The 21,738-nt window shown below is 35.0% G+C and overlaps 1 protein-coding gene across 7 annotated transcripts in view; it reads right to left on the bottom strand.

Annotated features, from left to right (window-relative positions):
• FYB1 (FYN binding protein 1) overlaps positions 1–21,738 on the bottom strand; it is a 199,322-nt gene that overhangs the window by 46,628 nt on the left and 130,956 nt on the right. For all 7 annotated transcript variants that reach the window (XM_074282613.1, XM_074282609.1, XM_074282615.1 and 4 more), the window contains 4 exons: positions 15,823–15,982; positions 2,637–2,686; positions 1,903–1,922; positions 1,366–1,400 (listed from right to left, as the gene is read on the bottom strand). In XM_074282613.1, the coding sequence (XP_074138714.1) occupies positions 1,366–1,400; positions 1,903–1,922; positions 2,637–2,686; positions 15,823–15,982 (265 nt within the window). The remainder of the gene's footprint in view (positions 1–1,365; positions 1,401–1,902; positions 1,923–2,636; positions 2,687–15,822; positions 15,983–21,738) is intronic.

Here is a 21,738-nt window from a genome sequence, read left to right as displayed (position 1 = left end):
GATAGCCAGGCCATCACTATCTCTAAAACTTTTCTTCCTTTCTACCCCTAGCTGAAGAGGTTATTCAAATCATGGATATTAGGAATGAAGCCAAGTTGGAGTCACCTAATCATACACTTCACAGACCCTTTCATTCTGGAGCTGTGGCTTCCAGAGTATTCCTAGAAAAGGAGAGGTATACAGACTGTAGGCTGCCTTCTATAATGGTCTTCTCTTAAAACAAAATTATATATAGGATCATGGATCTAGAGCCAGAAGGGACCTCAGGGGTCAGCTCCTCTGATTCCATCATGTTTACTGAAGAGGAAACAAAATCCCAATGAAGTTGGTGACTTGAACCATACCACACAGGTATAAAAGTGTCAGGAGAAGGGCTGGAGCCCTTCTGCCCTTCTGCCTCAGAACCAGGGCTCTTTCTACCACATGGTAGAGCTATTTGGCTAATGGATAGAAATTACTTTAAATACTGTCCCTTCTTCCTTTTCTTATTAATATGTAGATGATCAAAAGATATGGGAACCACTCCTATGTACAGAAATTTTGTCTCAGTCTTTGATAGATTAAACATATACCTATATTTAAGATAATTTAACAGGAAATACCACATTGTTCATCATTTAGCTACTTTTCAAACAACATTTTTTTTCCTGGGCTACTTACAATTTCATTGGGAACTAATATAATTTACTTTCCAATGTATAGGAAATTGGTGCTTTGATGTTTTACAGCTTAAAGGTAAAACTCAGGGCCTCCAGTTCTCATGTTATCATCAAAACTCCAGAGTGAGCCAGAATCATAGTAAAATATAATCAGGAAATGTTTAGCAACATAAGCTAAATACAAATAGTGTTAATTTGTGTTTTTCTAAATAAATATGTGGACTCTAGGGATATGTTTTTATTTGACACCAAATTTTTAAGGTATTTTTCATAGCATCTCTCCAAGAAAACGGGAAAAAATTAGGAAAATTGGACAAGATTAGATTGAAAGATTTCCCCAAGAAAATCAGTAAAATAAATGACAATGAATGCTGGATGTTTTGTTTGTTTCCTAAATCTGTGATTTATCTGTAGGTCCACGTGTAATCTCATACAGTTTATTATACTTTTTAATATATCATCCTTAGAGGAACACTGCTTTCCCAGGTAGTGGAGGGATCCTGCCTGACTGTGATGTGATTGATCTGACCCCGATGATTCTTCAATCCTTCATGTTAAGTCAAAGATTATGATATACCTTATGCCAGTCATTTAAACAAAATAATTTTTGGTTTTCTACCATAGTTATCCCATGTTTCCTAGCATGGATGTTGCATTGATCTATTTTTTTCTTTTAATAATCATTTATAAAAAATATAGTTCTTACATGTCTTCATATGTTTCTTCATTGCTGTCTTGATCCTATAAGAGAAAAATGGCTAATGGTAAATTTTTATTGATTTCAAGAGAAGGAAAACTAAATGGTTAAAAAAAATTGAGGCATACACAGATTGAATATAAGAATAAAAATTTAAACCTTGCTTAAATTATTTTCTCATGAGCTAGAATGGAAACATTGAAGATATCTTGTCTCTACCCCTTCTAATCTCTCTAGCATGTAGTTAGACTCTTAACCAATTTTACAGCTATTGTCCCATTCTAAGAGAAATATAATATTAGGTTGTGGTGGTAGTTGTAGTTTTGTGAGATTCTTTGAAATAGAAATTAAAATGAAAAATACTCAATCACTTACTTGTTGGTTTTACATCTCTGGATCACAGAAACTTGAGAAGATACTAAATTCATTTTTAAATTCTAATTATTAAAGATTTTAAAAAATTATGACTGCATTTAATCAGAAAAAATCATAAAAGTAAATAAGTAAATTGTTTCTTTTTAAAGAAAAACAAACAAATTACCCGACCTCATCTGGATTTCCAGGATCTAGAAACAAATAAAATTTAAAAAGTTTTAATTTATGGTGAAAATTGCCACTTTCCCCACCATTAGATGTAATTTCAGTATAATTCAAGCCCATCATTAGATGTAATTTCAGTATTATTCAAGCTTATTATTTTAAAACAAAGAAATTAGGTACTTTCTTTGGAAATTTTAATGAGGAAATAGAAATGCATTATAAGTGTTATAGAACTTTCTAAAAAATGTTTTTTTGTGAATATTTGGAGTTGACATAACTCATTTTTAGAAACTTTTGTGAAATAATCCATCAAGTAAAAAAGATCCCATCATGTCTACTTTGAAAGAAAGGTAAATTCAACATTCTGTGAGCTTATGTGGAACATGGATGTTAGAAGCAAATCACAATATATTTACTCTGACTAGTGAAAGTCATAATCTATGTCCAATAGTTCATTAATCTTAAAAGTGCTATGTGAATATCACATGTATAATATAGATATATCTATATGTATATACATCTATCTATCTATCTATAAGATATAGATAGATAGATAGATAGATAGATGTATATACATATGCATATCATATATCTTTATGAAAAATATTTTTTCTCTTTATACGTCATGTCCATCTCTCTATAAAGATGATTTTATGAATGAAAACTAACATGGGATCAACAACATTTTCTGATTTAACAGATGATTAAGTATAACCCAAGATTAATAAAGCATATCTTACCATTGGATTGCATATCAACATCATCATAATTTTCTTCACTTATTGAACTTCTGAAAATAAGAAAGAAGAAAAAAATGAAAATAGAAGAGTTTCTCACTAGCACTGGTTTTCCAACTATAGGACTTAGAGTGAAATTCATCCATTTGTATAACAGATATGATGGTGACTTCATTTCAGTGGATTCATGATTTCATTGGTATTCCTTCTGTAGTTGTCAGTATGGATCCAAATCTTTCTTATTCTGCTTATTGGACATTTTCAACTGGATGCTCGTGGGTCATTTCAAATGTAACATGTCCAAAAGAGAATTTATTATCTTTCCCCTTAAACTCATCTTTCCTTTCAGTTTCTCTTTTTATTGTTGTTGAAGACACCACCATCCTAACAAGTCATCTTGGTGGTCAACCTCAAAATTATCTTTGACTTTTCCCTCTCCCTCAATCATTACATCTAATCATTTGCCAAATCTCATAAATTCTAACCTCTATAGCATCTCTTACATTGTTTTTTTTAAATTCATTCATATCATTACTACCCTACCTCAGGCCCTTAGCATTTCTTATCAAGAATATTGTTATAGCTTCTAATTCTCCTTACATCTTTTTAATCTATCCACTTCCTAAATTCTGATCATATTCTGTTCAAGAAGCTATAATGACAGTTCATTATCTCCTGAATTAAATATTAGCTCCTCTATTTAGTATTTAAAGACCTTCACTACTTTCCACCCATTACTTCCAATTTTCCATCTTCATGCCCCGCTTGGAAAGTCCTCCCTCCTCACCTCTGCCTCTTAGAATCTCTATCTTTTTTCAATATTAGCTCAAGGCTTCCTTGTTCTCTTCTCTTAGTACCTTCATCATCTCATCTCCTTGTATATAAAATTATATGTTCTTAAATGTACAATTTGTCTCTACCAATTGAATGAGGGCAGGAATAGATTAATTTTTGTCATTGTGTTCCTAGAATTTGGCACATTGCTACCATATAGTAAGTGCTAAATAAATGCTTCTTGATTTATTAATTGCCTGCAATTCCTGTCCATATCTTCCATGGATATCAGAATAATGAACTTTAAGAAAAAAAAAATATATATATATAAATCGAGGGAAAGTCACATCTATTTAGCTATTGGTGAACAATTATTCTAGCTATGAGAAATAGCCCTGAAAATGGATAACTATTTGATTTCCTTTGTCAAAGACACATAGACTAATACAATGGACTGCTCATCATTGAATCCTTTCAGTCTAATATAGATTGTTAGTTCAAACTCTTGAATAGTCAAGGATTTCATTTAAGAGATTTCTAAGAATTCTGGGTTTTAGTGCAACAAAGGGTTATAGTGTTTTTTTTTGGCAATCAGAAAGACCATCATCTTTAGAGGATCCTTTTTTCTTTTTGAATTTTGTGAAGGATAATTTTGAAATAAGAGTGAATGCTTTTGTCAAGCACTTATCCTGTTTTATATCTCACAATATTAATGTTCAGAGGTTCATCAAATAAAACTCTCCTTCTCCCTACAAACAGGAGGTATAGGGGAGAGGGTACTGAGCCTAGAATCAGGAAGAACTGAGTTAAAATCTGGCCTCAGACATTTACGAGCTGTGTGAGCCTGGGCAAGTCACTTGCCTCGGTCTTCTCAACTACAAATTGGGGGTCATTGTAGCATCCACTTTCCAGAGGTTGAGAGGATCAAATAAAATAATATTTGTAAAGTGCTTAGGCATAGTGACTGTCATGTATAGTAGGTGCTTAATAAACATTTATTTTTCTCTATCTTTGTTGCCTTTACTAAGATAAATTATGTAATTTATTCTTTAATTGATAAAACACTGACAAGTCACATATGACTGCACAATTGTTACTAGGTGAAGAAGGTGACCTCTCAGGCTGCCTTTGTGGGCATAATTATTGAGCATTTTAGAATTTGCTCTTTTAGAGACCTGGGGATTATTCAACTCTTTAGTTTGCCTTTTTCTGCTTATCTAAGGGCTCTACTTAGAACAAGAGCCTAGAACAAGGGACAATGGAGAATCCCTTAGACACCTAGTCGGGAGAGTCTTTTTAGAGGTGCTATCTAAAGTGAAGCTACAGTTGCCCACAAGCTAGGGAATTTAATGAATTGTCCTTCAGAGAAAAACCTAGATCATCTCTGAAAGAGCCATTTTTAAAAGAATACTAAAAATACCTTCCTTCTTTTCCCATCTTCTCCTACCCAAATCATGAGACTTGGAATGTTAAAAGCTGATGGAACACTTACAATAGAAATAAAAATACAGAACAACAGAAAAAAAAAATGACAGCTTCAGTGGAAAAAAAACTAGCAACTAAATATTAGCTTTGTTACCATTACTTAATAACTTCTACGTATGTGCTATGGTCTGTTTCACTACAAAGTTGTTTTGTGCTTTGCCCTCCCAGCTTTCCATGATTATTTCTGTTTTTGTTTGTTTGTTTGTTTGTTTTTTGGCAAATACCTGCTATGGTAAAGACAAGTACTTCAGGACCTAATTAAAGTTTGGCCACTAGATGGGGAAACAATACCCTTGGAAAAGTAACAGTATGTAGGAATTACCCTTATTCTGCTTGGCTCCAGAGGATAGAGGTAAGAGTGATAGCTGAACCTACAATAAAAGATATCTGAGCTTGATGTATAAAGAAAAACTTCCAAGCAAGTGGATTTATTCACAGGTGGGAAGAAGGGCTCAATTATCTACTACTGTGTGTTATATTATGTTTCAGTGTCTTATCCCCACCACTGAAGTATAAGTTGCATGAGAACAGGGACTATGTTTTACTCAAACTTTGTATCTCATAGTAAGTACATAATAAATATTTATTGATTGATAGTTACATTAGCTAGAACATTTATGTAAGAACGAGTTTTGGGAGAGATATTATAGAGAGATCTTGAGGTCCAAAGGAGGGAGATAATATATGTTAAGATGGGGAAAAGGCACAGGAAGACAACAATTAAATGTCACAAACCATTTTCTTTGTCAGGAAGATGGTATAAGTATTTACTGCCATTTACAGATGAGGAAACTGATGTTCAAAAAAGTAACATATTCAAGATCACATAGTTAGTAACTGGTTGAGCTGTGACTCAAATCTAGGGGCTCTTTTATTTCCTTTGTAAGTCTATGTATATATTATTTCACCAGACTGTCAAAAGTCAAAGTTTATCTGTGTTATAAAAATTTTTCAACACTTTATTTAGTCTAGCCAGTGGACTATAAATATATACATGTGAAATCCTCATGTTACAGCACTTGCAGAATCCTGAGATGGGAATGCTCACACCAAGAATTTAATAATCAGCTCACTTTATCATCCCTGACACAAAAAGGAATAACTCCTCCTTTAAAGTTACAGAGAGTGCAAACCCTAACTGTCAGGAGTTTCCTAGAAGAGAAGTGTTAAACACACAGCCTAAGACTGAGAAGACTTCAGTTCTTATTCTCTGGGAGTAGGAACCCAAGAAAGCACAGGGTTTTTTGGTACCACTTTCAATCTTTACAGGTCACATTTTGGAAGCTTAATTTGACTCAGCCCTGGAAACATAACCCAAGATGGATACAGAAAGGACTGAGACATTGATGATACTTTCTCAATTCTGTGGGTGGCAGCACATGGATGTTTTGAGTTGGTGAGGAAATAAAAATGATCTGGTTAATTCCAACAATGCAGAGATTCTAACACCTACTAACTGTATGGTATTGTAATTCATTTTTAAGTTTCAGTTTCTTCTTCTGTAAAATGGTGTTTTGATACTGGCACTGTCTGTCTCATAGGGTTACTGTGAAGAAAGTGTTTTGTAAAACTAAAGTACTGTATTATCTGAACTTTTGTTATTGTTTCACAGGGCATAACATCACAGAGGAGCCTGTAACTGTACTTAGCCTGTACCTGAAAAGAAATACCTTCTAAAAGAGCCTTGACTACTGGTCACCTGGCCTTGACTTTATTAAAAAAAAAAAAAAAAAAAAAAAAAAAAGAGTTGGTCCCAAGGACTCCTCAATGTGGCCCATTCACCTTTTGGTGAGCTTTAATTGATAGAAGGGTGCTTTCTACATCAAGCCTAAATCCTACCTTTCTGTTATATCTATCCTACTTCTGCCCAGTGGAGAATGGGTTGAGGGAAAGAACAAAAACAAGCATTTATTAGGCACCCAATATATGCGAGGAACTAGCACTTTTGCTATCTAATGAAATAAGTACTGTGAATACCCCCATCTTACAACTGAATAAACTATGAAAGCAATCAGAAGATAAGTGATTTGCCTAGGGTCACATAGCTAATAAATGCCTAAGGTTGCATTTGAACTCAGGTCTTTTTGATTGGGGGCCCAAAGCTCTCTCTATTGTTCTACCACCTACCTCTAGATGCCAGAACAAATCTCATTCCTTCTCCTTATGTAACAACTTGTTGATTGTCCTTCATTTTCAAGGAGAACCAATGACATCACAAGGTGATTTCTTAGCTTACTTAGTAAATTGGATTTAACTGAGGTAGAGTTAAGTCTCCAGCCACACTCTTCCTTCCAGTCATCAAAGTCCATTAAGAAAACAAAAGTCGAGACTGATGGCTTGGGATTCAAAATTTGTCTCCGATATCCAAAAAGCTATAAGTATTCCACAGCACCTCCTTAAGTTGTCTTTATGATTTTTGGAACAAATTGTTCTCATCTACTCATTCTGTTAGGGGATGTGTGAGATGGAAAGATGAAGAAGTTGAATGAAGATGAAGTATTGTATGACTTCCCCCCTCCTTTTTGTTATTTCCCTGTGTCCTACATATGCAGACATATTTACTTAACATTAGTCAGTAACGTTTATCAATATTTGACTTTTATTGGAATTTAGTCTATCAGCTTGACCACTGCCGGCTCGATTATCTAAAGCCTGAAGGCCTAATCCAGAAACTTTCCATTCCAGTCTTTTTGGATAGCAACAACCATTTAGATGGCACCCCCCCCCCCATGCTCTCTTATTTGTGATGTAATCTCTTGTAACAAAATCTACAAAAGCTGTGAATATTCATTGATTCTTTGGCTCTCCTGCTGTGAGCACTTTCACTTTCCTTTTTAGCTCATGGTTGGACTGCCCAGTTCTCATGAGATTCTACAATAAATAATTTTCTGCTTTCTACTTTGAGTGATCTCTGAGTAGTCATTTTGGGTAGGGGTCTTCCATGTCCCACACAGTTGGGGACTTGTCCAGGATCGGGGGTCTGCTGGGGAGATGGCTGTGTACCCCGAACGGGTATAGGCGTGACCACAGAGTAGTTTTCTCCATGGTCTCTGGCTCTGAGTGTGCAGTCTCCCTCCTCTATTAGACAATGACCTGAGGCAGAGGTACTCAGTGGAAAGTAAAATTGAAGACTGGAAGGAAGTAAAGTCCTGATGGCCAGTGCTGTCTGAAAGACTTACATGTGTAACTTGAGGTAAAGCTCTTGGGAGTCTGGGGGTGTATTGGCTGGGTTGAGGGAGACCCCGAGGGATTAGCCCTCCTAAATCTGTTCTTTGTGGGGACTGTTGTCGACCCATGATAAAGGACTTTTTTGAGGAAGCTCTCGGATGATTGCTGGTATGAGGGTGATCTTCACTGATACCTGGTTTGGGGCAGGTTGAAAAATGGGACAGCAGCAGTCCAAGAATTGATGTCAAGACCTTAGCCCAGGAATTCCAGTGGACAGCCTTCTTAGGAGCTGTCTTAAAGACTGGGATGAACTTCCCAGGGATAAAGGGAAAGATAAAAAGATGATTACATATTGCTGCTTTGTTTGGAGTGGCTAGAATATTGGTGGTGAAATAATTTGGCCAAAATATGGTTCCTCTGATAATTGGACATGTCAACAACTAAATTTATATGTTAATGGGAAAAATCCCTTCAATTCAGAGGAATCAATGTATATAAGCCTCTGCTTTCAGGGATAAAAGACTGGCTGTTTCTAAGTCAGGCAATAGATGTAGAAGAAAGGCCAGAGACTGAGGAGATCCCATCTTACTCTGGGATCCTTTAGTTGCAATTCCTCCACCACATATGCCCCCTATTCAGCCAGTTGTCCCACAGCACCCCTGGATGTGGAGGCAGAACCACAAAGGCAGCTGCCCTTGATTAAAATGGAGAACCAAGGGGCAGTTGGAGCCCACAGGGAATTAATCTATAGACATTTGGAAAGGGAATTAGAACAGTTGAGGAGAGAATTGTATATCTTAGCTACTCTCTTCACTCCAGAAGAAAAATCAGCTATTCGAAAAGTAGCTATGGAAGAGTGGGAGGCACGTCATCTCCTTGCAGAAAGAGTGATGACTGCAGAACAAAAATATCTGCTAGTAAATCCAGAATGGGATAACAGTAATCAAGCAGGCAGGCAGAATATGTAAGATTTAAGGGACTTAATCATTACTGGGACCAAGAATTCCTTTCCCAAAAAGACAAAATATTGACAAGGCCTTAGAGGTTAGACAGGGAAAGGTTGAATCATCTTTCAAATTTCTAGAACAACTCAAAGAAGAGATTCAAAAATACTTAAGATTAAACTTAGAAGATCAAGCTATAGAAAGTGTGCTGAAGCTATATTTTGTCTCTAATTCATGGCCAGACATAAATAAGAAATTGCAGAAATTGGAAGGATGAAATAATAAGTCATTTGGGGAGTTACCGAAAGAAGCAATGAAGGTATATGTGAGGAGAGACTGGGAAAGAGAAAAGAGAGAGAGTCAAAGAATCAAGATGCTAATTGAGACTTTACAAAGACAGGGAAAAGGGTAATCACAGAGAGACAGAGAAGGGATGTATTTCTGGGAAGATAATGTTGGTAAGAGAAACAGAAGGAAAAGTATGTAGCAAGAGAGAAAGAGATAGTTGGGAAAACTGGTAGAGTTGGGAAGAAACAGTATTAGGAGAAAGCAAATAAACTGATTGGCTAAATCATGAGAAGGATTCCTACAAAGGAAAATTGAGTGGGAAATGGGAAAATAAATTTTTTTTTCTCTTCAAGGGTAAAGGTTTAGATGACTTCCCCTTTACTCCTTAAGGCTACTTCTTTGGAAGTGGGGGGTGAAGGGCAATAGTGGAAAGGTGCTGCAGCCCTTTGGTTCCTTTTGCTGAAGAAAGCAATCTAATCTTTTAAAGAGACAAGCTGCTCTTACAAGATGTTAATTGATTAAATATTTGTTTCTTTAGATACATAATGGTTTCCTTATTTAAGGAACATGATCATAGATGTGATCTATAGTTTTAAAGGGTTATTTCAAAAAGTTTAATTGAATGTTTTTAAGAACTTTTCAGATTCTTTTATGTGAAAATAGGAAGTTTTGATTAACTGTATTGATGCCAGTTATTTAAAGGGGCTCCAAGAATAATAGTTTTTGCTTTCATCCTTTTGAAAATGTTTTTCTTGTGGAGAATATGTAATTTGGGATTTTTGTGTGTATTGGGTATTTTAAAAGCAAAATGATTGGTATAATATTCAGCTTATGAAACATCTATTTGAGTATGTAAGAAATGTGTGAACTTTTTGGGATAAATTTCTTACTGTTATCAATATAAGGTCATGGTAAATAACTGGGATTTATCTGAAACTTTGGTTAATGGGATTTGTTATTGGAGATAAATTTCTTAGGCTTATAATTAATACTAATTGGGAGTTTTAAAACTCCACTCTCTGACAGTTAGTGGGAGAATTAACTGGAATAAAACTGAGTTAAAGCTATTTTATCCTGTTTTGCTGAAAGTTAAGTTTTAATTGCTTATGTTATTTTATAGTCATGTCTGCATTTTTCCTCTTATGACTGATTTCTGTGATCAGAGCAATAGTCAATAAGAACTGTTAATATAATTCAATTATGTCATACCTTGTTGTTTCCAACCTGGTTATATGTAATTATTATATCCTAAATACTTGGGCAAATAAGTATTTGGTCTGATCATCTATCTGTTACTGGATATTGTGTTTATGACATTCAAGTGTTTTTTAAAAGATTTCCAACTAATGAGAGCACAATTAGCACAGTGAGACTTAACTGCTCTTTATTTGGGACTATAGCTGACAGCCATTGCCTGCCCTGTTAAGCAATCTCATCTTTTCACTTAGGAAGCTGCTGGCTCTTCATATTTGGCAGCAGTCTGGTGAACCAAGTCTTTCTATCTCAGACTGTTCCAACATATATTTTGTTAGATTTTTTTTTTTTTTTTTGTTTTTTGTTGTTGTTGTTGTTGTTGTTGTTGTTGTTGTTGTTCTAGATTTTGGTCAAATTACAGATTATTGAATCTCTTCTGGGACATGGATTGGCCCATCTGAAGTTTTGTAGCTGTCAGCATGCCACACCCACCTCCTGTATGGACTGAGAGCCTCCACCCATTCTTAGCCTAAAGCAGCTTAGATTGAGACCATCACCCCTGCTCCTGATGTAATTTGGATTGATATGGGGGAGTGGGAAATGGTTGATGAATTGCTGTTAAAATTAGAATTTGGGGTGGAAATTGTTAAATTGTGTAACTATTGCTATTATGGATGTATAGGAACTTTATATGTGGGATGGTTACTTGATGCTTTAGCTTTGAAATCCCTTATTCTGTTGGAATTGCTCTGGCAGACTATTCTCTGATTGCCTGTTTTTAGGAAATCTCCAAGATATAGATACCTGTTTTGGAATTGGCAGTCTCCAGCCCTGTAACCCCAGTTTCTTAATTGGCATTTCAGCATTCTCAAAGGACATTGCAATTTTGAGATCAGGCCTCTAAAGTTTGGGGTTTGTCTGCCTTCATGGTCTAACTGTGCATACTCTGATAACTCTGTTCCGAAATCTGGATCCTAGTAGCAGCTCCTCTTTTTCTGAGCAGGGACAGGTGAAGCTACTCCAGGCCCCACTCTTTCCCTCCTTTGAAGTCCCTGATAGACTTGGGGTACCCCTCTTAGGACAGGCAGCATGATTGTCTTGAGTGCTGCTATTCCCTATATAAGCAGAGGCTGAGTTAAATGCACAAATGACCACACCCCTAACTCATAGTGAACTTTCCATCTCAAACCGGATTCTCTGGATGAGATGCTCCCCAACTGCAGAGGACCTGACATGCTACCCACAGGGACCATGTGCATTGCTAATTAACTCTGGGGTTATCATGGAGAGACATGTCCTTGCCATAAAATTGTCCTTGCATTTTTCTAGTTTTATTTTGGCTTATTTGCTTCACATAGGGTTGGTCAAAATTATGGTGCTCAGACCTCCCAGGTATCTAGGGGGAGGTAATTCAATAATTCAAATATTCAGAAGGAGAGTGTGTAATGTTGTGCCTCAGTTTCTCTAGATTGTAATCTTTATTTATCTTTGTATTTTTATGTCTGCCTTGTATAATTATATTAGTAACCAGCATAGTTCAACGGTCCCTGTCAAAGATACTGCATATAGAGGATGCTATTAAAATGATGATTCTTCAGAAAGAAGATTGGAAAGTAATAGAGAGAGATGATCCAGATGGTGAATTTGACAAATAATGTGTAGATATGTTGGTTGATTTTGAATGATTTGTAAGTTCTTCATAAAAATATGGTAAATATCATTTACAAATTAGGGTTTTGTATGAGATGGAAAGATGAAGAACTTACAAGATAAGTATTGTACTAGCCCCCCCCCCTTTTTGTTATTTCCCTGTGTCCTGCATAAGCAGACACATTTACTTAACAGTAGTCAGTGACATTTATCAATATTTAACATTTATTGGTATTTAGTCTATTAGTTTGACCACAGTCGGCTTGATTATCTAAAGCCTGAAGGCCTAAGCCAGAAACCTTCCATTCCAATCTCTCCAGATAGCAACAATCTATTAGATGGCGCCATCCCTCCCCGCCCCCCAATGCTCTCTTATTTGTGATATAATCTCTTGTAACAAAATCTACAAAAAGCTGTGAATATTCACGGATTCTTTGGCTTTCCTGCAGTGAATACTTTCACTTCCCTTTTTCACTCACAGTTGGACCACCCACTTCTCATGAGATTCTACAATAAATAATTTTCTGCTTTCTATTTTGAGTGATCTCTGAGTAGTCATTTTTGGGTAAAGGTCTTTACGTCTCAGACAGGGAGATCTTCACATACTTGGAGGAGACATTCCCCTAATTTATCAATAGGTTTGAAGTGTGTTAGTTAATTACTCTTCACTTGGTTTGGCTTGGGTTTTGTTTGTTTTTTGTTTTACCACAGGGTGGCTGCTGCTGTGAATGCCATAGTTTTTTGGAGCACAAGTGAAGATTTAGTGAAAAGTGAACACCAAAGGTAGATGAGCAGCCCTGAAAAAGGACTCAGCCCTTTTCATCCCAGAGGTACTAATTCTCCCAAACACCCCAAACATCCCATGTCACAATTATTGAACAAAGATCTTCGTCTGCTAAGTATTCTCCAAAATCAATGCCTAGAGTTTTTACAACCAGTTCTTGAGGAAAATCTTGATGTCCTTCTTCTCTTTAGCTTGTCAATATCCTTCTTAAAGCATGATGCTTGGAATAGAAAATAATACTACAGATTTACCTAATCATTGGAAGAATACAGGAAGACTCTTACCTTCTCTACTTCCAATGCTATGATTCTTTTAATACAGTGTAAGTTTACATTAGGTTTTGGGAGCTGCCATTTTTATATTTTGGCATGCAATCCAATAAAATATCCACATCCTCATATAAATTTTTGTCAAGATGTGACTTCTCACATTTTACTTGTGATATTCTATTTGTTTCATTTAATTTCCTCATTTTACCCAAGTCATCATTCTAAAACAGGAGTAGGCAAACTATGGATTTGGTACCAAATTTGACCCTCTCTTAGTTTTTTATGTTTTTTTTTTGAGCTAAGAATGATTTTTAGTATATTTTCACACTTTTTTAATTTTATTTTTAATTTATGGAATAAAACAAGTATTTCTATAATATAGCATGATAATGAACATGATTGCACAGGAAATTGCAAATCAATTATATACATTTTGCTATTCCCTTTAAATATATAGTAAAGTTATGTAAAATTATATAAATCTTTAAATTTTTCTTTCCTCCTTTCCCACCTTAGAGATAGCTGCCATAAGATTTATGTGTGTATTATACTCTTTTAATTTGCTTTTTTTCTGATTGCAGATAGTATCTTTCTTCATATGTCCTTTATAGTTGATTTGGATATTTATAACAGTCAAAGTGGCTCATTTCCTCAGTCACTCTTAAGACTTACTGTTTATAATATTCTCATTATTACTCATTTATTTTGTCATTATTTTGTGCAAGTTTTTCATGTTTTTCTAAGTTCATTGTGCTCTCACATTTTTAAATAGAATTTAATTGTGTTTTAAAATGTAAAACCCATTTTTAGCTTTCCTATTATACAAAAATAAGGGTCAGCAGGATTTAATTCCTGGGCAGTTTGATGTCCTCTGTTGAGATATTTTTTGGTGGGGGGTGCAGAGGAGAATCATGTCATCCAGTGTGTTAGCTGTAGCATGTTTGCCATCTAAAAAATTTGACAAATATACTATCTATGTCTTTGTCCAGGTCATTTTTCCTGGGTATGGGACTAAGGATGGATGCTTGGAGAGCAAGGATAGATCCTTGGAGAATACCACCAGAAACTTTCCTCTAAATTGACATTGAAGTTGTCTAAGATTATATTAATAACCATCCTTTGAACAGATAAATATATCTTTTTGATAACTTCATTTCTATGTACTATTTTCGAGTCACATATCTCTCTTGTCCACAAACCCAGCATGAGAAACTATATCAAGTTCATTTGTTCCTTCAGTCTGTCCTTCCTCACAATCTTGGGTATTCCCTCTGGATGAATCCTAGTTTTATAGTGTGTTACAAAACTCAAAACAATACTCCTGAGAGTTTAGAGACCAGAACAGAGAAAACCATTGCCACATTCACTTATGCCAAGGTTCCTAATTTGTTGCACTCACTGCCTCCATTTTCTCACTGCTTTTAACCCCTTTCAATCTGGCTTCTCTCCTTATCATTCTATTGAAGCTGTTCTCATTAAGGTGATTAATGACATCCCTATAACAAACCCCAAGAATCTTTTCTCTTCTCCTTATCCTTTTTTGATTTCTCTGTAATATTTGGTCTTGGAGAGATCCTTCTTCTGCCTGTCTTTGTTTTTGTAATATTACATAGCATTCCATTGGTTCTCCTTCTTCCTCTGCATATTCTTTTTACATTTTTTTTTAAACTGGGTCCTCTTTCTCCTTTTTCTTTTAAATGTCATAAGGTTCTAGCCTAAGTCCTTCTTTCTATTTGAATTAATTCCCTTAAGGATGTAATCGATCTCTACAGCTTCAGTTATCTAATTTATGTAAATTTGTTTTTCTATACTCCAACAACCTTGAAGAACTCTTGTTCTTCTACTTTCATTTTCCATATGCCTTCTCAATAGTTCTAGAATTTATGATTCTCCAAGCACCATCAGTTCAATTTATCTAAAACTGAATTTATCATCTGCTTTCTCCTCTTAAACTCCCTGTTTATGTTAATAGCTATACCATTTTCACAGTTTCCCAGGCTTAAAATTGGAAATCTTTTTTTTTTACTTTTCTTATTCCCTCATTCCCTTTATTTAAATAGTTGTGAAGAGTTATCATCTTCAGCTGTGAATCTGCACAACTCTGCCTTACTTAAATCCAATTCACTTGCAAGTCAACACATCATCTTCCTGGTGTCATTAGTTCTTTTTGAGAACAAAAAAGAAACAGTGTTTAAACTCTTGGAGAGCCATATTTGTGTTGTACTTATTTTTGAATCCTTCAAGCCTATCACAATATCTTGAACAGGATAGAGGTTTAATAAATATTTATTGAACTGATTTCTTGCTGCAAAAAAGCAGTGGCTTTCTATTGACTAAATTTTCTTTTCTTAATTTCCCCTCAGTTCTAATTCTTCTGTTTCTTTTCTCTCAAGCTAATAATCTTACTCTATCCCAGTCATATTATGAACAGAAAGCTGATGGTCAGATATTTGTGAAGATCTATCTATTCTAAAAATGATTTTGGGGGGACCAAAAGCATACCAATGATACCAATTAAGTAGTTTTCCATGAAGTCAACCATTCTCAATGAATAGTACCAACAACTAAACAGAAAACTATACAGCAATCTTTGGGTTGATCCAAAGGACTAGAAGGATGTATTTCCTACTTACTTTGGCTCAGGGGGAATTTTGATATTTCTAGGAGGTAGACTTGGAACTGGTGGTTGTGTTGGGTAAGAGGTTGGAAGGGCTGGTTGAGCTGAAGGATGTGCTGGTGGAGGAGGTGGAGGTGATGTGGTCACAGAATAAGGCACTGTTCCTTTGTTGGAAACTGAAATGCAAACAACAACAAAAAAGAATTAAGACAGGTCTTTAAAACATAGATTTAGATCTGGAAGAGAAAATCTCATCAAGTCTGATATCATCAATATCCATGAGGATATAAATTTAGAAAAGTGAGGTGACTTACTGAAGGTTACAGGTGGTAAGAATCAGAGCTCAGATCTGAACCAGGAACTTGACTCTAAATACAGTGGTTTTTTTTTTTTTTTTTTTTTTTTTTTTTTTTTTTTTTTTTTGTATCATCCTAACTCATGAGGACTGATTACTTTTTTATGTGTGAAAATAAAGATTTTTAACATGGACCTACAAAGAAATGCTTTTCCAAGACTTACATCAACTGATGCTGAGTGAAATGAATAGAACCAGAAGATCGCTGTATATTTCAATGATATATGAAGATGTATTCTGATGGAAGTAGATATCTTCAACATAAAAAAGATCCAACTCATTCCAGTTGATCAATGATGGACAGAAACAACTACACCCAGAGAAGGAACACTGGGAAGTGAATGTAAACTGTTAGCACTACTGTCTATCTACCCAGGTTACTTATACCTTCAGAATCTAATACTTAATGTGCAACAAGAAAATTGGATTTACACACATATATTGTATCTGGGTTATATTGTAACACATGTAAAATGTATGGGATTGCCTGTCATCTAGGGGAGGGAGTAGAGGGAGGGAGGGGATAATTTGGAAAAATGAATACAAGAGATAATGTTATAAAAAAAATTACTCACACATATATACTGTCAAAAAATTTTATAATTATAAAATAAAAAAATTAAATTAAATAAAAAAAAAGAAATGCTTTTCCAGATCATACTACTTTTGATTTTGCTTCAAATCATCCTGCTTCCCAATTTGCCAAACCCCCCTCAACTCCTAGATCTGCAATTTTACTCAATTTGTGACACACACTCAGGGATGGTCTTACCCTTCATCTTTTCATGCACATAAGTTTCCCTTCCACAATCTATAAATTAAATTCCTGATCTAAAACTTAATGTGCAACAAGAAAATGGTATTTACACACATATATTGTATCTAGGTTATATTGTAACACATGTAAAATGTATGGAATTGCCTGTCATTGGGGGGAAGGGAGTGGAGGGAGGGGGGGGGATAATTTGGAAAAATGAATATAAGGGATAATATTATTTTAAAAATTACTCATGCATATATACTGTGGAAAAAAATTCTAAATAAAAAAAAAATTAACTTCCTGTATCAGACCACAACTTTTTGTCTCTTCATCTCTCTATTTTACCCATCCTAAACTTTTCTTCCTCCTTAGCAATCTCTGCTCAATCTGCTAGGAAAACCTCTGTTTTCCTAGGTGCTAATTTCATATCTGGATGCTTTAGCTGGATTCATTTTCCTTTTGTCTTATTCTGTTTAAGTCTTTCCAAATTCCAGCCTTGGATTACTCTCACCTTGGACTTTTTCTAGTCTTTCTCAAGAAGTCATGCAAGTGGGTTGGCTAAATCCACTATAAATTTATGCTATCCAATCTCACTTTCTCTCTTGCTGCTACATGACAAGTATTTTTATTCCTTCCTTATTTCCTTCTTATTTCTCAAAGTAGCTATCCAAAACTTTCTCTTCTCTCAAGTCATTTACACTATTCCTTCAATTAAAAAGTAAGGTCATTCTTCAAAACCTACCTCTCACATTCAATTTCATAATTCAAAACACCTCTGTATCTGTACCACCTCACCCAATATTTTTTCTTCCTTTACCTAATCTCAGAAGATGAGGTGGCCCTTTTTGCCAATACTAACTCTTCTACTTGTGCTTGTAATAACTCTCTTTTCCCCTTCTATAATTCCCTCTCTTCCCTTTTCTACTCTCTCTGCTGCCCAATAGAATTGAAGTTCTTCTATTATAGAGACTGTCCTTTTTTGTATTTGTGGCTGGCACCATGTCTGAAATGCAAAAGGTATATAGTAAAATGCTTTTTGATTAGATCATTATTCTAAAGATCTGTTTTGGGGGTATTCAACCTTTATTATAAGATTGTATTAGAAATTATTTCTTATCTAGCATATAAATTTAGGTACTTTTTTTCTCTTGACTACTCCTTTCAGAGTATTTTTTTGTTTGTATTTTGTTTTCTTTAGCCTTATTGTCTTATAAAACTTCATCAACTTTTTGGTAATTTTAGTCCTTCTCATTTAGAGCTTTGCAGTTATTTGGCTTTTCTTGATGTAAACAGATTATATCAGAAATAAATGCAAATGACAACTAAAGTTTTATTTACTTTTTGGACAATGCTTTTTGTTCTGCCTTTTTAAAAGAAGTCTTTTTTAGGTAAATCTGGGCATTTCCTTACCTTTTTTTGGCCTCAATAAAAAAATTATGCCAAAGTCTTCCAAGGCTGTCCTCATTTTAATTTTCTTTCTTCTGTCCTTCACTTATTCAATACCTAATACTTGCTTATATTGAAGAGCTCTCACTTTTTTCACATTCATATAGGTTTGTGAGATTTTCTTGCAGGTTATTCTTCATCAGCGTGGCATTTTACAACCTCAAAAACTTTGTCTTATAAGAGAATGTGAAGATTTGATTGTGTTCTACCTTTTCCAGAGTAATTATCAAAATGTCAAGTAAGACTGATGCTAGTATTAAAATCCTGCAGGACCATGCAGCTAATGCCTCTCCATCTAGAAAATGCCTTTTATTCTGTCTTTGTATCACTCTACCATTTATTTTCTTCAATTCCAATGTAACAGAATCTTCTTAATCCAATTTTGGAAAATTGTCAAAGAATATTTGAAATTTTAATGAGATGCTACTAAATGGTTAGATAGACTATTATTTAAATACTTCTCTCATTAAGCTTGGCAGTATATACACTGTAGCCTTTTTTACAATCACAATTAACAGTGAAATTCATTTACCATGGCAAACTATTTGGTCATTGTCAAACATGTCCAAGATAAAATGTGAATTCATGCAAAAATATCAGATGGAAAATATCAGTCTTTTTCCCCCTATGAAAGCAGCTAGCCAAACATAAAAATACTCGATTGTATTATAGTGTTTGATAACATGACAATTGGTAATGCTGCTATTTTCTAGAATGAAAATAGTATTGGGGGGGACTATAAAGAAAGGCTTAATAATAATAACAAGGTATATTCCCATTCCAGAAAGGACTTATATAGCAACAATACTATGAAGTAGTTTGTACAAATTATATCATTCCCATTTTTACAGATTAGGATCCTGAAGCTCAGGGAAGTGTAATGGCCAAGTGTCAAAGTTGGAATTTTAAATTAGGTTTTTTGACTTACTTAAGTCCTTTAGTTCTATCTTCTTTCTGTGTTCCCTTCAAAATAGAATGGCTATTGAATTACTGCAGGGAATTTGAAATAGAGGAAATATACAGTAAAGTTTTGTAATTAATAAAAGGAAATTATGAAATATATGAATTGACACTTTCTTACACTCACAAGTATTCTGGGAAGCCAGTTGTAGTTATTTAAGTTTGTATTTTCCATTCTGTGTGTGTTTTTTTTTTTTTTTAAAGGCTATATCATTTGGGGTAAAATAAATACTGTAAGGTCAACCTGTGATAAAACTTCCCATTACTCCTCTCTACTCTTCTCATTATATCTCATTATAAAATGAGATATTACTATAGATGTCCTATCATTTATAATTTAGCCCCTTTATTGATCCTAAGCAAAAGAATGTAACATTGTATACATAGTCCCGTTATATCATGGTCAAATGACAATGCTCCAGTGAAATTTAGTTTATTCAGGAAAGGAGCTGAATTTCTGGTAGGTGGGAGCTCAGAACTATTCTGATTGGATAAGTGCATATCAGTAAGTCTACTTTAGTCTACCACAGGAATTAACCTGGAGTTCATGAACTACCCAGAAATCTATAAATTTAAAGAGTCCATGAATTTAGATGGGAAAAATATGATATCTTACCCTCACACACATACACATACTAATCTTTGGTTTTCTTTGCAGCCCTATGTATTTATATTTTAATCATTTTAAAACAACATTGTGAAAAAGGGTCCATGGTCTTCTCTAGATGCCAAAGTATCCTATAATACAAAAGAGGCTAGGAAACTGTTGTCTAAGGAGACCAGGGAGAGTTGTCTTGAGAGATATATAAGTCACTCATTTTCACAGTACTTTCCTAACTATTAGGGTGGAGCATTGGTTCTTTTTTTTTTTTTTTTTTTTTTGCTGAGGCAATTGGGGTTAAGTGACTTGCCCAGGGTCATATAGCCAGGAAGTGTTAAGTGTCTGAGGTCAAATTTGAACCCAGGGCCTTCTGATTTCAAGTCTGCTGCTTTATTCACTGCACCACCTAGCTGCCCCTGGGTTCTTTTTTAATAAGTGGTTAACAATGCTACCTGGTGGCTAAAGAAGCAAATAAGGGCGAAGATTCCCTCATGCATTTTTGATGTAAACATGGGGGTATAAAGGCTGTGGCCAGAGTTCTAAAAATGCTAGAAATAGGGAAATGGAGATACTATACAATTATGGGAAACTGGAGTTCAAGAAAGAAAAGGCCTAAGGAAAAATAATGAAAGGGTTTAATATAAAAGATTAGAGCTAAAAAAGAAAGGATAAATTAAGCCAAAAGTGGAAATTAGAATCAATTGATAGAGAGCAAAAAAAGGTCCTAGGGAGTTAAGGTTAGGGTTCAAGGACAGATGCCACTTGTGATCCTGTTTCCAGTTGAGAGTGAAGTTAAGAGGGGAGGGAGCTCAGGAGTGTTTAGATATAGAAGCTGGGTAATTAATTAGGCAATTAATTCTGGATTCAGGTAGTTTGAGGGATTCTGATTTTGATAGGGAATGTCAGGCACAAGGAATTACTTGGCTTCCCACAAGGATTAGGGTTAAAGTTCTTTTCCACTCAAATTGACTTTTGTATTTTAAGTAGCCAAGTGTGGGGTGTGCTGATGATGGGGAAGAGGTGGGATAGAGAACAAGAATAAGATCTAAGGTTTCAGTTCCCAAGTAAAAATCTAAAAAGTAGAGTTTCCTTTTTTTTTTTTTTTTTTTTTTTTTTTTACTTTGCTGGATAGAAGCAAGAGATATTTTCAGTATAGTATTATTAATCAATTGATTGATCATTGGCTTGGTGTGATTATTGGTGTGATCATTGCGCTTGGGTGATAGCTGATAGAAAGAGACCACAAGGCCCATCTACTTCAAACCCCTCACCCCTTTATTTTACCAAAGTCAAACAGGTAATAAGCTTTAGAGCCAGAAAAATCAATTTATTGGCATTTATTAAACACCTAATATGTGACAGAAACTGTACTAGCACTATAACCCATACTCAAAGCTTAGGTATCTATTGGTAGAGAGAAATCTCACTCAATGTCCCTCTAGGGTTTCTACTAGGAGAGAGGGAGAACTCCAGTGGTTCAGGTGCTGGGAGACAAAAGTCTTAGGGAGGAAGTAAACATTTAGAAAAGCTATGAAATTGTATGTACTCATGAAGCTGGAAAACAGAATCTCTTCTCTTCTAAACTCTTCTGAACCCCTCCCCTCATGCAGGCAGGAAGCTTTGGGTAGTGATTATCCAATCACTATCTCCATCAATGGGGAGAGTATTGCCTAAATCCTGAACCCCAGCTCGATTAGCTAAAGGCATGGTTTTAGACAAATTTTATCATCTCTGTGTTCTCTTTGATTTAGTTATAACTTTCCCTTGTTTGGACCATAGCTACAATCTCCCTTGCCCATTTTCTTTTTTT

This window comes from Sminthopsis crassicaudata, chromosome 1 (assembly GCF_048593235.1).
Source record: "Sminthopsis crassicaudata isolate SCR6 chromosome 1, ASM4859323v1, whole genome shotgun sequence".
In the NCBI taxonomy this organism is placed as follows: domain Eukaryota; kingdom Metazoa; phylum Chordata; class Mammalia; order Dasyuromorphia; family Dasyuridae; genus Sminthopsis; species Sminthopsis crassicaudata.
This window is presented reverse-complemented; position numbering and strand designations above follow the sequence as displayed.